Here is a 16,587-nt window from a genome sequence, read left to right on the forward strand (position 1 = left end):
ATTGCATAATTTTTCTTCCTATATAAGGACAAATGCAACATTCCTCCTTTTAGTTTGGTTGTGGCTCTTTTATGGATGAGGAGATTTTCGCTCACTTTACATTTCATTTGGGCTATTTGGGAATTCCCTGTGGTTACAGAACACAATCACAGCTTCTCATATCCTTGTTGAAATAAACTCTGAGTGAATGTTAAATGTCCTTGCAAATGGAGGAGGCAGTGAATTATGGTGCTTCTTCCTGTCGAACCAGCTATCATGAGATTTGTGTCCTCAACTGGTCTTTTCTCTTGAAGCTATAATGACACTTTCCTCAAATTCTGTCTGTAAGTGGGGCCACCGTGCAGATATCCACCATTCCACAATTCATTTGTTGAAATCTGGCACCTGTAACATCACCCTCAAGAGTGTGGGTTGCAGACTAACCTGACCTAAACTAACTAACTAACGTAACCTAAAAAAGTCTCTTGTTTGACTTCAAATGACTGAATGTTAAGTGTTAAAATAGGTGTTTATGTTTTCCTCTGTGTGTTTCCCAGAAGGGTCACCATGAGATCAGGGAACTCCGTCAGTTCCACTTCACCAGCTGGCCGGATCATGGCGTTCCCTGCTACGCTACTGGACTGCTGGGATTCATACGGCAGGTCAAGTTCCTCAACCCGCCAGATGCAGGTCCCATTGTGGCTCACTGCAGGTCAGACTTTTTTGATGTTTTTGTCAGAGTTTGTATTTTTTTGTTGTTCCTAAAAAAAAAAATCCTAAAAAAACATTCAGCATATTAATTATCTGACATTTTAACATTGGACTTCATTATAGTGTATATAAGATGTTATGACTATTCAACGGAATTGTGGAGATTCAATGATACACTTAAATTTCATTATGATTTAAAATAGCATCAGTGACACGGTAGCATCCATTTAAATTAAATTAATTAAATTAATAATCATTCAATTAAGAATTAAAATTAATTATTAAATTAAATTAAAAGAAAGGGCAGAGAGTCCGCCGGAAGGGATCGAGGGACGGTGTCAGAAACACAAAAATGAGATGAGGGAAATGGACCCAAAATAAAAGACAAGCATGTAAGCAGGTAACAGGAAGTATGAGGACAAGGGGGCAGGAAAGTAATGGCAGTTGCTTCCAATTTTCGATGGCAACCTGACGTTATTTGCCGGTGTCATGTGGGTTGAACACACACGCACACACAAAGTGAGTTGAGCTGTATTCTGGACTCAACATTAATCACAGAGGTTGACAGGCAATCTGCTGAGGTGCTCCCTTCTATCTCTCCTTCTCTCCTCCTAACTCCCTCTCTGTTTCATCTCCTCCTCTTCCTCTCCGTCTCTGGAAGTGTCAGGAGGATTGCAGAGTGAGCGATGGCCTTCTCTCCTCCCTCTCGCCATCACTCTTTCCCTCGTCCTTGCAGTTCACCCTCCATCCTTACCTCTTTTTCCGCCTTGATCTCTCCCCTGTGACGACCACTTCTATCACTCCTAATCACCTTTTTCCTCTCTCTATTTCCCTCTCATGCCCCTCTGCTGCTTATTTAATCCGTCCATCTGTTCACACGGCCTGCCGGCTGCCCATTCCCGCTTCAAGCTATTCTGTTCCACATGTGTCGCTTTAGCACTTGACATTTAGTTTTAAACTCTCTGTGTCTTCACCCATGTGACATGTCTGTGGCCTAAAGTATTTTGAATTTTAAACTGAACTTGTTATCTTGTCACACTCAAAGTTCACCTGGCTCAGTGTGTTCCTCTGAGATGGCAGAAATAAGTAATTATTATAAGATGTTTCCCATTGTTAAAATAAGGATGTGAATTTAAAAATAATTCAAAAATGTTACTCTATTGAAACATTGCTCGAGTTAAAATGCCTCTTCATTATAGTTTCTCACCTGGTTTTTATTTTTTAAAAATAAAATTTTTGTCATATTATTTCCTTTAATCTTGAGATCGAATTTCAGATGTCTCATCATTCAACCTGGCTTTTTGTTTTGTTACCCTGAAGTTGATTTAATCCACATCTCACTTAAACTCATTATTTTGTCTTCAACTTAAGAATTCCACATTTTATCAGGACTGTTTATCTGACTTAGGATGAATGACTTCACGAAAAAGAACGTGGAAGACATTATAATTAATGCAAACGTATACCTCAATAAGCTCTACTCTGAGTGGCTCCTGGATGGCAACGCTTGATCCAAAGACAGAGATGATTTTTCCATAGCCTCATATGCAATGATTCTTGTTTTTTTGTCTATTGCTTTTTGATGCATGATGACTTGCTTCCCATTCATTCATTTTTTTTGACTGAGTTCATTTTATTGACTGTATTGGTTTCTTTGTCGTAGGCAGTTTTACCATCTGTCCTTGCAGTTGTTTCTTTATTTAATGAGCCAGTATGACTCCAAATTTTAACTCACTGCTTACTGTTTAAGAACATTTAGATTAGACTTAAGATGCCATTAATTGCAATAATAATAATAACAATAATAATAATAGTGGAAGAAAAAAATCTGTGTTCTGAGGGGTAATGGTTGAACGATGATTCATGACGATTCCGGTCACTGAAAAACATGGGAGAGATTGCTCTCGGTAATCTTGCTGTGGGTGGACAAGCATGAGCCGGTGAGATGTCTGGCAACAGGGGTTGATTTAATAAAGAGAAACCATGTTATACACCTCAAAACGGTCTTCTAATATACTGTAAGTCTCAATTCTCCTTCATCTTATCATCAGGAGCTCGTGGTCAAATTGAAATGAATGCTTGGACAGTTGTTTCACATAAATGTCTGTGGTTTGTTCAGTGCTGGTGCAGGAAGGACGGGGTGCTTCATTGCTGTGGACATCATGCTGGACATGGCAGAGAACGAGGGCGTAGTCGATATATTCAACTGCATCCGGGAGCTCAGATCACAACGAGTCAACATGGTCCAGACAGAGGTATGTAAAAACAAACACACTCAGTCTCACCTGTATCTCAGTCCTTGTGGGGACTTCTCATTTCTGTAATGCTTTCCCCAATCTGACCATCCTAAACAAGTGGCTAGTGGCCGGACTCTTAACTAAAATAATGGGTCGGATGTATAATGTATAATACATACATTGACATAACCCTATCCCCAGCATCTCCCTCTAAACCTAACCATCTAAAACAAATGGCTAAACTTAACCTTTACTCTTAACCAAACTAAAACCTAATTATAATAACCGAGCAATTTTGTAATTTTTTAACCCTCAAATGATGGCTTGACAAAGTGTCAATGTCCTCACTCTGTTGATTAAAAACTCACAAAGATAGAAGAACACACACACGCACACTAACACAAAGATGATGAACTAAATCTGTAGATCTGTAGGTCAAGCGTAGCTACATGCAGACGTTTATACCTAACTCTAGGGACAAATTGAAATGAAGTGAGTTTGTTTAGAAATGATGTCTCTGTGCTAAGCAGTCTGATGTCCCTAAAAAATAATGCTGCGGTCATCTGGATACCAGACCAGAGACTTATCTAAGCAAAAAAGAAAAAAAAACAAAACATTCAAATAGATAGAGTCTACTGCGGTGTTTGTGGTTGAGCATCATGAAACACCTGAAACACAATTAATGATTTTGTAAGCCAGGACAGACCAGATGGGATAATGAAGCATGTGGTCTGAACATGACAACATTAAAATACAACCGCTCGAGGCAGCGGCAAGCTCTCTATAAGGACTGTTTCAGCTGAAGAACTGCCCTCTAAATTCTGCTTGAGTCAATATACTCATGAAAAGAAGCAGCTCATCACTTAAAAGTAAAAACTTTCTTTTTGAAGAATGATGCGGCAAATGCTGGTGCCAAGGTTGGCTAATGTTTCGGAAATGTAAACAGTACAGATGATTTCGTCTTTTGAGCTTATGTGTAACTGGATAAACCTGTGCATGAGGAGACACATCTGGGTCAGGATGGTAACTCTGATTTACAGCCATGCTTGTGGCATGCAGATAGTTTAACTCATGAAAATGCCCCTGTTGTGAGGATGACACCTAAATTGCTGGAAACAAATGAAAGCCTTTAAGAGTGTGTTCCATTGTGCAGGCGCTTTTTAGTCAGTTAATTATTCACTGTGAAATAAAAATTATTACTTTCCTTTTATTCCTACGCTTTGCTCAAAATCAGCGCTGCGTGTTTTCACTCTTCAGTGACGACTGTACAAACATTCCTTCATCAGTCATTGTTCTAGTCCCAGTGTGGTGAAAGATGCTTGTAGCTATTGGCTCGAGCTAGCAGCTCATATGGCGCACACACAAACGCACACACCCACGAGCAAACAATGGATTCATGACAAGAACCTGAGGAAGTGCCACAAGTTCCTCGGTCGTCGCACAACTCTGTCTATCTTCGTAGCTCTGATTCAGTCTTTGATGACTTTGTGTTGCAGGAGCAGTACGTGTTCGTGCACGACGCCATCCTGGAGGCGTGCTTATGCGGGAACACTGCCATCCCAGTGTGCGAGTTCAGAGCCGTTTACTACAACATCAGTCGGCTGGATCCACAGACCAACTCCAGCCAGATCAAGGACGAATTCCAGGTGAATGCAGGGAAAACACCTTTCTTTTTAGTCACAAGAATAACTTCAGGTCAAAAATATTGAATGATGTTTGAGTGAAGGAAAAAAGTGTGTTTATTCTCAGAACATTTTTAGCCAATAAACACATTTTACTTCATCATTTAACTTTTACACTCTCGGCCTGTCCAGACCCTAAACATAGTGACCCCTAGAGTGCGCCCAGAGGACTGCAGTGTCGGGTTGCTTCCCAGAAACCACGACAAGAACCGCAGCATGGATGTTCTGTCAGCAGACAGGTGTTTGCCGTTCCTCATATCCGTGGACGGCGAGAGTTCCAATTACATCAACGCTGCATTAATGGATGTGAGTGTGCATGATGATATTATAGGATGCCGCTAGCTAGCCATTCCACCTGTTTCTTAATCTCTAACTTTACACACTGAAGAGTCACAAACAGCCTGCAGCCTTCATCGTTACCCAGCATCCTTTGCCGAACACAATGGGTGACTTCTGGAGGCTCGTGTTCGACTATAACTGCTCGTCCATCGTGATGCTCAATGAAATGGACGCAGCGCAGGTACTGGTGGAATGCTAAAATGCTAAACATTTTGTGTCTTTGAAGTATTTTTGAAGTGACTTTGTGTGCCTGTGGTCTTCAGTTGTGTATGCAGTACTGGCCTGAGAAAAGCTCCTGTTGTTATGGACCCATTCAAGTGGAGTTTATCTCAGCGGACATTGATGAAGACATCATTAACCGGATCTTCAGGATCTGCAACATGGCTCGGGTAATGACTCAATGCTTCCCTCCAGTTATCTTTGAAAACATGCCATTATTTAGATTTTGAATGCATAGGCCGTAACAGACCAAGAGCTGTCAACGTGCTTCTCAGTTGGTGTCAATACCAGGAAAGCACTCATGTCACAATCGAGTCAAATTCCACGCACAGTGTCGCCACAGTCACAGGAATGACAATTTGTTTTAGTGATTTTGTTGTATGCTGTGTTTTATGAAGTCAAGTTTGGAGCTGTGAAGTTTCACAAAATCCCTGAGATTTATCTTCGACTCACAAAAAGTCAAGAGGCAATTTCCCCACCTCCTGATAATGTGAATGAATGCCGATGAAGTCTCTCTTCTTGTCTATTCAATGCTACTAAATCAGCAGCTGCCTCACAATTCGCTCTCTTCTCCATTAATGCTGGCTATTGTTAGAAATCACTGATCACCCAAACGTTTCCTGACTTTTGGCACTGACCCTTGGATTGCTCTTTTCCTCAGTTGTGAGAAAGAGGTTAGCTAGACGTAGCAGAAGCAAAGGCCATCACTTATCTTCAGTGGAACCATGTGACTGCCACACTGCGAAACTGCTGCAGAAGTGCGACCTACACAAAAATAGGCAGGCGGTCGGGTGTCATGGCTCATTTCTCTCCCTGTCATTGACGGCCCAACTGTGGCGGCGCTCATCATCTGCATGCTCCAATAGTGCTTAGTGAACTTGCTGCCACCCTGCGCTCACACTCTCCTGCTCGCTCCCACAAATCACCAGCGGAGCGTGAAATGGATCATATCATGGCCACAACAGAAAATCTCACAAGGCAAGAGCTGCCCCGCTGAGTCTTTACCTGCAACCACTCAGCAAGGAGAGGTAGTGAAATGTACAGGAAGGTGGAGGATTCTCCTGGGGAGACGAGAGGGAGACAGGTTGGGTTTGGGAAAAAAGAGGAAATGAAAGTTTCAAACAGCAATTGATTGAAGGATGAAAAGATATAATGAGTGGCGGATTCTTAAAGATCCTCCGGGGCACATCTTAATGCTTCGCCAAGAAATTTGAATTACACCCCAAATCTTTCTCTTTTCTTATTTCATTTAAACCACATTTCATTTAACTAATTGGATTTTTCCTACATGAAAAATCCCAATAAGCCAATTCAGAGACATTTAATTATCACTGAATGATCATTTTCTCCCCAGAAACAGATGAGAGGAACGTCACTGCGGGGACTGACGCGGCTCCCTAAATGAAGGGAAACACATTCTGTGTCTTAATCAGACCAATTTGGGTTCTGGAGCAGTAGAATTACCGGATCATGTTAATTTCATTCCATGACTGAGACAAAGCCATATGCCTTTTATAAAAAAAACTCTGATTATCAATAACACACTCATCATCGTCATCATCATCATCATCATCATCATCATCATCGTCATCATCATCATCATCATCATCATCATCATCATCACCATCAACATCATCTAATCATCTAATGCCACCAGTGTTTGGCACAACTCCCTGCGTTTTTGCTTGAAAAGTACAGCCACTGTGTGCCACAACAAACCCCTGCTATCATCTCCAAAAGAAAAAAAAATGCATTCCCTATCTGCCTGAATGCACAAAATTCACTTAAAGGTCACACTTCAAATCATGTTTCCAGTTCAAACGTCACAAACAGCCAGCAACGCTTGTCACCTGGTGAAGACGATATAAATCCATACCTTCTTCTACTACTCAGCCTCAAGATGGTTATCGGCTGGTGCAGCACTTTCAGTTCATCGGCTGGCCGGCCTACAGGGACACACCTCTGTCAAAACGCTCTATACTTCAGCTGGTCAGGCGGCTCGCCAAGTGGCAGGAGCAGTACGACGGTGGGGACGGACGGACAGTTGTGCATTGCCTGTAAGTGTGGAATATATTTGACTGTGATAAAGTGACTTTGTCTTCAGTGTATAACAACTCATAGATTCAGTCACAGATCTCTCTGGTAAAAAGTGCAACACACGTTATCTAGACTCATCGATTTTCACATGGGTTGCCCTCACACTTTGTTTTCCTCCTGCGATCTGTCACACGCTGGACATTTTTATCAGTTCAACACCAGAATTGAAAAAAACAAGAGCACAGCACAGATGAGCAACATCAGTGTGATGTCCACTCACATTGGTTCAACACCTTTAAAGTTTAACTTCGGAGTCAGTGGTTTTTCAGTGAATTTCATATTTTACTTCACTGAATTAAAATCAACAGCAGTTCAATTGAAATGCATGTAAATAATATATATTTCCACAATAATTCAGTCAAGTTCAGTATTGCTATATTGTACATATTTATATGTCATATATGCTTATATTTATATTGAGACATATTGGGTGTTTTTGATCATTGGAAAAATATAAATAAATAAATTCAATCAAATAAAATTGATCTAAATTAAACTTTAATTACACAATTTTTTTTTTCGTTGTTATTTTAGATACTTTTAAAATTAAAAATGTATGTGTATTTATATAATTTTCTTTTAAAAGCTTTGTAAAGTCTAACCTGGAAATGAAAAGAAAATACAAGGCAAAGTATAAGGAAGAGCGCGATTTTTATTTTTAACTAAAACATTGAAGTGACACAAAGAATTAAAAGCTCAACAGTCTGAATCCAAAAAACGTGACAATGGAGGTTCTAGCGTTTTCGTCACCGACTTGGCAGTTCTCTGTGTTGCTGCCGTCAATCTGACTCTGAAGGAATTGTGCTGGAACCAGAGCCTTGCTGGTGGCAGGTGGCCTTCCTCCTGACTGTTGATGTGCCAGTCAGCAAACGCTCACATATGTTCCTCTGCACTTCAGCCCATTACTGTAAATTATTATTATTACGAAACGGTTTCAGGTCCTGATTCCTCCGTCTTCCGACCATTAGCAGAGTAACCATTTCCATTTCTGCGCACATGACAGTTTTTTAAAATAGGTAATAAAATTAATTACGTTCTATATTTTAAAGTGCTCGCTGACGTCAACATGGATTCGAAGTTAGCCACCTTGCTCTCACAAACTCGTTTTACGCCTCTGATTACTATTAGAACTTCTGTGAAAAAGGCACTTTTAGCATGAATTGCTGATTTTTGGTTTTATCTATATTAAATTAAATGGCATTAAAGCAGTACCAAAAAAAAAAAAAAGTTTGCTGCGCACACTTAGATCATTTGACATCAGTATATGGAGGTCCTGTACCAGACCGGACGATCACTGAAAGAAATAGTCATTATTAAATTATTATTGTTTTTTTCAAATTAAATTACAAATTATGTTTCATGTATTTGAATAACAGTCATTATTGTCATTAAGAAACATCACCAGATTTTAGTGGAAAATCACGAGTTAAAATGGTCTAATTAATGGATGTAAATATTAATATCATGTACGAGAGTAAAGATGAAATATGGTGACTTTCATGCCTAGGTATGACTTTTTTCTTTGTAATTCCTTTTGTAATCGGTAGCTTCATCAGCTGCATGATTGGCCATGAATATTTACAATCTGATTCAACTGTAAATCGTCTGAACAACAAACACGTTTCATCAGACTCCCTCTATCACCTCGGGGTTGTGGATTTTCAGCTGGGGTTGTAAAAGCTGCTGCTTTCAGGCTGCAGTACACAGGAAGGGGGACTGAGCCTGAGCAGAAAAGCTTGAAATAAACATCGCATTTCACACCAAATACAGTTTTGTGAAGCAGATCTCCTACGGTGATGAAAGCAAAGACTGAAGTTCCTGCTGCGGAGGGATGCTGAAGAAACACACAAAAACAAACTTCACCTTTAAGAGAGTCGCCTCCTGTGATCTTTTCCTGCCGGCGAGTCCTCCGTTGGTTGTCCGGGTTGATAATGATCTGATCTTTTGCAGAACTGGTGGCGGACGTTCCGGGACCTTTTGTGCCATCTGCAGCATCAACGAGATGATTCAGCAACAGAACATTGTAGACGTGTTCCACACTGTCAAAACTCTGAGAAACAACAAGACCAACATGGTGGAGACAATGGTAAGTCACTACACACCAATAGGGGTTTACACAAGTTTTTTTTCTGTCATGAACCCCACACATGAAGATAAGAAAATCTGATGTTTATTGTTGTGTATGTAGTGCACAGCACTCCACGCACATAAACATTCTGCCCCAGCACTGAACAGGAAGTGTGTCCTCCAAGCTAGAAATCTTGACTGATCACATGTGGTAAATAAAGGTGGGAACTTCGCAAGTAGAAAACTAGTATTGTACTCAAGTCCACCTAACCCAAGACCACGACAAGACCAAAGCATAAAGAGTCCAAGATCAAGACTTCGAGTCCCTAAGACCTTCGAGACCAAGACCAAACTGAAAACAATGAGCTTTTTAAGAAAAGACTACCATTTTGTTGCATTAAGAAATGCATGTGTCCGTATGAAGAATAGACATATATAGTGTATTCTGTTTGCTCACCCCCCCACTCACTGTCACTCTGTATGCTTATTTGACTAAAACACGACAGCTAAAGTGAAGGAGGGGGATATGATTATGGTGGTATTAGGTGTGTGAATCACGAAAGAAACATCATAATAACTAATAAAAGACTTGCTCGTGCTCACGGAACTAAAGGTCACGCTTGCCACCCTGAAGGCATGGACCTGGTGAGGACAGCATGGGATTGGAGTGAATTTAAATCAACATGAAAACTCTGCCCTCCACATCAGTCAGGAGTGATCAGCTCTCCCCACACACATAGATTCTTGGTTGTAAATGTTGATCGGTAAACATTTATTATTGATGTCCCTGACCGTTTTCTAAGCCGATTAACTCTTTAAATTCTCTCTGAACTTGCAGCAGACATATGAGTTGAGTTAATCAGATGTTTACTGTCCTTGACTGAGAAGAAGCATAGTCGGGACAAAGACAGCCTGAGTTGGTTTTCTTGAGAGTTGCGCCCATGATTGACTGCATTTGCCCACATGCAAAATTTGCACATTTGCTGATAACCTACAACTCTACTTGCATTTCCTCTGCAGGAGCAGTACAAGTTCTGCTACGAAGTGGCCCTAGAAGCTCTCAGCTCATTCTAATTGGACCCCAGATCTCATTTACCGAATGGATCACCACGGACACGCAGAAGCAAAGAAAAACTGCCTGGTGTCTACATGGACCTGCAAGGACGCGTGCCTGTCTGATTGAGTGTTCGAGTGCATGAGTCCAATTCTGAGACGCCACGCTTGCAAATTTGCGTGTGAGCAAATGTCCATAACTATATGTGTGCCTGTCCGAACACACACCACGTGTACAGAGGATTTATGAAGGAAAAAAAAAATCTCTTGTGGATGTTTCACTCCAGCAAGACTTGGGACCTTAGGAAGAAATGCTTGTACAAAGAATAACGATTTAAAAAAAAAAAAGGAGTCTGAAAAAAAAATCCTTCTCAATGTCCTCTGCTGGGCTGTGATGTGATTATTGTACAGTATTTTCTTTTTAGATATATTCTACGCCTTGAATGTTTATCTCCCACGGATGGTTGGATGCACATTGGACGATTCAGCCTCAAGCTGAGAAACATAGTTGACTTCTTTTGGTTAAATACAACACGCTGGTGTGTTCAAAGACATCAAGCTGTGCGAAACATTAAAACACACAAGATTTCACAACTATCCTGCGACTCATCCATTCATCATCTTTCCATAACAAGCCTAGCTGCGAGTGTAAGAACGCTGAATGTCAAGTGCATTTATGGGACACAGGAACTGGGTTTGTGTGGTCTATGTTTGGGGCTTGAAGGTGTGGAAGAAAGCATTGACCCACTCGGAACACGTTATATTTGTGCAACGAAACTTCCCTTCCCCCTGCCCGGACAGGAAGTGAACATCCATAACCTAGAAGTAAGGGTTTTGCATTAAAGAATTCAGACCTTTTATAATAAATGTAAACTCATTTTGAACTCAATATACTTTCACACTAAGATTCCTTTATAATACTTTCAATGCAAGTACACCCTTGTGGTACTGTTCACGCCTTGATTAATTTCATTTTACTAATTCAATAAAAATATCGTGAACACAGAGTTTCAGAGCACCAATTCCAGATGCATCACATTATACAATGTAATGTTATAACCCAAACAACCATGTTGAAAGAGACCAAATGAAATTAGTGGAAAATTGTAGTTTAACAAACTGCAGGACAGAAGCGAAAAAAAAAAAAAAAAAGTTCACGCATCCCTTAAGACTACGTGCACAGATTCAACCAATCAAGTTTGATCATTCTGGTGTGAAACATTTAAGTGTAATTAAAATTAATTTAACTGATTCTTCATAGAAAAAATAATCACATCCCTTTGTTGGTCCCTTTATGATAGTTTACTTTTGTTTATATTGCAATTCAAATTTTAAGTCCAAAATTATTGAACAATTATAATCTAATCCCGCACGTGACACTTGCCATGATATTTGAGGGCTGTTTCTTGGTTTTTTTTTTATTGGTTTTCTTTTTTTTTTCTTCTTAAGAGCCAACATGACCGGAGAGATCTCGTGGTGACATTGACGTTGTTGGTTACAGACTACAGCAGCTTGGCAGTTTTTATCTTTTCATTGAATGTGTTTTTGAGGACATGGTGTCTTGGCCCCAGTATTAATCATCTCAGGTCCCTATATAAACCTTACCCAGTGTGAAAATGTTACATAATTTACAATGCACTAGCTTCAAAATTTTTCATTTGTTTCCAAATTTCAGTTTCATTTTCAAACCATAATGCATTGACAAGAAATACCTCAGTGGGGAAACAAAAAACAAGCTTTTTATTTGCAATACCAGTCATGAGTTGGTCCTGCGGTCAACTGAACTGTGAAGTATTTAATAAGAATCAATGACAGTGAAAACAATTCTTGATTGATTGAAAGTCGTCCTGTGTGCATCCATCCCTGCTGTAAATAAGGTATGACAACCACAATCAAACAAACAAACACACACCAGACTTTTACAATAGCATTTTTGTGTGTGTCAAAAAAAAATCGATGACATTACTTGTGTTTTGCCAGCGAGTTGTTTGTGCCGACTGCTTTCTCACGTCCTATGTTTTACCATCCCGCAAGTTACATTTCCAGACAATATTGCTTTAAATTTGATTCTGAAATGAAGAAATTATTTAAAACTTTTTTTCATGCAGCAACCAAAATTATTATTTTTTTGTGGTGATTGAATTTAAATTTAAAACAAGCAGTGGAGGCTGTCTGATGTTTTTTTGAGGGTGTGGAAGAGGGTGGTTTTATTAAGCTTTGCTGAACAAGAGGTCAACCTGATTTGAGGATTCACGCAGCCATTGACTCACGACAGTCTAAATCACAGCAAAAGTCCAATAAATATTCAACTGAAGACATTGGGAATGCCAGAAATGTTGACCAATAATGACTCTGCTAATTGAAGTTTATTTATTTTTGCTTTTCTATTTCATTTCTCTTTTTTTATTTTGCATTGAATTTGTACATTTCCTTTGTATAATTATTGCTCAGATGACTATTCGTCTAGACATGTGTTGCTTAGACCTGGTGACGCCATTATCATTGGTTGTTTAGTTGTTTGAAATGTGGTTAACATTAAATAAAGGGACCAAAATCTTGTTTTTGTTTCATTGAATTTTCATTTTATATGGCGTGTATGCAAGCCTATGTATAACCCACACAGACGGTCACATGTTTATTTACGCATATAACTATATGAATAAATAATTGGATTCATTATCCCATAAATGGATGCAAATGAAAATATTACCCACGTACCCCCTGAAAAATACAAATAAACCACTGTATCAACAACATATTGCATACTGTAGCAGCAAGACACTGCATTCTCCTGCATATTTTATTATAGTCATTGTCAATTAGTGACGAATGGAAATCAGTGAAACTAAAATCAATATGAAATAATAACTTTGGTTAAAATAAATAAATCAGAGATTCAGGCATTTACACTTGAGGATGAAGAACCCCTTCCTCTCAATGGTTTTCTAATTTTCCTTGACTTTACCCTGCCACAATCACAGCATAGACCTGGAACGATGGAACGATCCAGTTGCTGTTTTTACCTGTCAAGCTTTCTCCTCATATTTGCTTTATTTTCCCTCTTCTCTCAACAAACACAAAAGTAAAAACAAAATCTTTGTTTTTCTCCTAATCAATCCGATTCAGTGATGAGTTCAGCCCTGAGCCAACGTCCTCATCCTTTATTTAGGCAGCTGATTCCCCGGGAGCTGATCAATATTCATGAGTGAGTGATTAGCATAGACGCCAAGGACGCGGCCTGTACCTCGGCGTTATGACGATCAATCAGGAGCACTAAGCGGCTCCTTGGAGGGAGGCTGTCTGTCAGATCGGCTCAAGTCAGGCGGACTCACTCACACACACACACACACACACACACACACACGCACGCACAGCTGAATCACAGCACTACACACCTGAAGGCACCGTGAAATCTGTTGCTGTGATTGTGTCTTTCATTCTTCATTTAATTCAGTTTATTACATACTTTATGTAATTAACAAATAAAAGTATCAAAACTGCTTGATTTGATGCACTAGAACAAAATGATATCATCCGACGACGTCCTCAGATGTGAGAGAGGAAAGAAAAGCTACGTGAACATATGATTTATTTTTTTTATTGTCTTGGAAGCTGATTAAATTGGGACCTAAACTAATCATCTTAGTGACTAGTACATTTTCAGTATACCTTATATTTAGTAATCAAATGAATTGAATTGTATTTACATGAAATCATCTAAGGATACCATGAATAAGAATGAATCTTGAACCCTACTCCTTATTTTTTCCATTTAGAGATGAAAATTAACAAAACTAAATAAAAATATAAAAAAATGAAAGAAATGTACAAAACAAGACAAACAAAAATGAGTGAATATATATGAAAGGCAGAAAAAAAAATCCCAAACTTTCCAACATTGAGTTTGCTTTTATTCAAAGGAAGAGTCATTAATTTCATTATGCTTCCTAGTTCATGAATATGTTATTGCATTTAATAATTTAATAGAACATTGCATTCACATGAAGTAAAAAATATTGTTTTTGAAAATGAGTAAATAAAAAAATTAACTTTTTGGCAACACTTAATTTGTTTCCGCCCTGATTTTCAGACTAATAATTCATCATACAGAAATAATAACATTCTTGTTTTTTGTTTTTTGCTTTTTGTCAAGAGAGTGAAATATGATTCTGCAGTTTTTATTCCTCTCCTTCTAATTCTATCACTGTATTGTACATACTGTACGCATTAAATGTATTTTTCTTTCTTTTTTGTCTTTTCTTTTCTTTAATGTATATCTTTTTTCATTTAACTATTTTTCCTCTTTCGTTGTTTATTTTCCTGCTTTTTTGGTTTGCGTTTTTTTCCTCATTGTTATTCCTAAACTAAACTAAATGTAACGTCTTGCTCCTAAAATATTTCATCTCAAAGCTGAAGAAAGAAAACTGTTGCAGTATCTTAAGTAAACAGAAATTTTATTTCATATTATATGCAGCTGTGCTCTTTAAAACAGTAATTACATTATTTTAATCATTGGCACAACACATTTTCAATTGTGATATAAACATGTATTATTCATATTATGCTTTATTACCCAGTGCCTGGCCATTTTATGATAATTGTTGTATTAAACATTCATTGAAATTAGAATAGCTATCTGACAAATGAATTTCGTATGTTTGATGGCGGCTTAGAAAGTCTTGGGCAACTTCGCACTCAATAACAAGAATCCTAGAGACAGAAGCAACAGGGTAGACAGCAATATAAAAGCAGTCACAAGTATGGATGATAACAATTCCTGGTGTTATTTCCACACCTCTGCTGACATGGGAATGCTAACAAAATGCAAAGTCATGCGTGACACTGCGAGGAATCCATCAGCCTCCACATTAATTCTCTTTTGCACTGATTTATGCAGACTTGAACACAAAATGAAGACGTATGGGGAAACCTTTTCTACTGCGAAACTTCAGAGGACCTCTGCTGTGCAAACGTGATAAAAATAAATAAATAAACTTAACTTAATATTTCTTTACCTTTTCGGTTTTTATTGCCTCAATAAGCCATTAAAAACATTCTATTGCTTTCCATATGGAGAAATCACAGGCAGCTCTAAAGGTCAATTGGCAAAAACGCATTATTGAATCCTTTACCAATAAATAAAAAGACACCTCATTTATTCTTATCTCTAAATGGAAGCTTTAATTTGTTAGTACTCATGTACATTTTATGGAATTCATTTGCTGTCACATGATGTATATATTATACAACAAAAGCACTACATTAGAAGAGCTACAATATTTAATGCTGTGCTACATGCTACCATGTGTTTTGCTGTATTTTTTTATGCTGTGTAAGTTTAGTGCAGTTTAGTGAAGTAAAATTTGACTGAAAACAAGCGATAGCCATGTACAGCAATGTACAGTCTCTAATCCAAGTGTGTAAGGCCACACATAGGATTGCAATGCTAACCATGAACTTATATTTAGATTGCTACATGCTAACCTCCATTTTTCACGTAACCTTGACGGTATCAAGAACTGCTAAATGTTAAGCCTTTGCATTTCTATCTTTTTTTGTTTCGCTCTACAAAAACACGTTATGTAAAGCTGTGTTTACACTTGACTGTGCGAAAAATAAAGAAAGCAAACTATAATGCTTCTCTATAACCCGGTGTGGACCACTCCACTGCACTGTTCTCTCCACAAATATAGCACTTAAGAGATACGCAAAGCAAAGACAGAAGTCACAATGTGAACAATTGGGTTCTGTGCTCCATTAATGACGTGATTTCCTCAGCCTGACCGAGTAGCTGATCAGCTCTGAGTTTTGCCTGATTGTGTATGCAAGGAATGATCTTTCTCCTTTCATGCGTGATGATCGCCGGACTGCGGCGAGGTCTTTTAAAGATCCAGTAATGAGACTGACTCCAGCGCCGGATGTCTTGCACCTTCGTTCCAACGCGAACTCTACTGAAGGACAATGGACCTAAGTAGGCATAATGATGCTAAAGAGAAGGGAGAGGGGTTCAGGAGTTTGTGCTGACTCGACAGTAGAAGACTCACCACAGGAAGTTAAAACAGAGAAGAGAGGAGTGATGAAGGTTGATCATGTCAAAGAGCAAAAGTAGCACAAAGTGCTTGCCTCCTTGCTTTAGTGAGCGACCCAGGCACCTGATTGGTGGATGTGGGTATCACAAGAGCAGCACTTAAGCGTGTACGAGA

At 38.9% G+C, this 16,587-nt stretch overlaps 1 protein-coding gene across 16 annotated transcripts in view; it reads left to right on the forward strand.

The window, feature by feature from the left end:
• The window catches only part of LOC128760232 (receptor-type tyrosine-protein phosphatase T-like), a 203,969-nt gene extending 191,044 nt beyond the window's left edge, over positions 1–12,925 (forward strand). For all 16 annotated transcript variants that reach the window (XM_053867406.1, XM_053867409.1, XM_053867407.1 and 13 more), the window contains 9 exons: positions 537–691; positions 2,810–2,945; positions 4,424–4,573; positions 4,742–4,915; positions 4,998–5,129; positions 5,212–5,337; positions 7,061–7,224; positions 9,215–9,350; positions 10,352–12,925. In XM_053867406.1, the coding sequence (XP_053723381.1) occupies positions 537–691; positions 2,810–2,945; positions 4,424–4,573; positions 4,742–4,915; positions 4,998–5,129; positions 5,212–5,337; positions 7,061–7,224; positions 9,215–9,350; positions 10,352–10,405 (1,227 nt within the window). In that variant the 3' untranslated portion in view covers positions 10,406–12,925. The remainder of the gene's footprint in view (positions 1–536; positions 692–2,809; positions 2,946–4,423; positions 4,574–4,741; positions 4,916–4,997; positions 5,130–5,211; positions 5,338–7,060; positions 7,225–9,214; positions 9,351–10,351) is intronic.
• The last annotated feature ends 3,662 nt before the right edge of the window (positions 12,926–16,587 follow it).

This window comes from Synchiropus splendidus, chromosome 6 (genome assembly GCF_027744825.2).
Source record: "Synchiropus splendidus isolate RoL2022-P1 chromosome 6, RoL_Sspl_1.0, whole genome shotgun sequence".
Lineage (NCBI taxonomy): Eukaryota > Metazoa > Chordata > Actinopteri > Syngnathiformes > Callionymidae > Synchiropus > Synchiropus splendidus.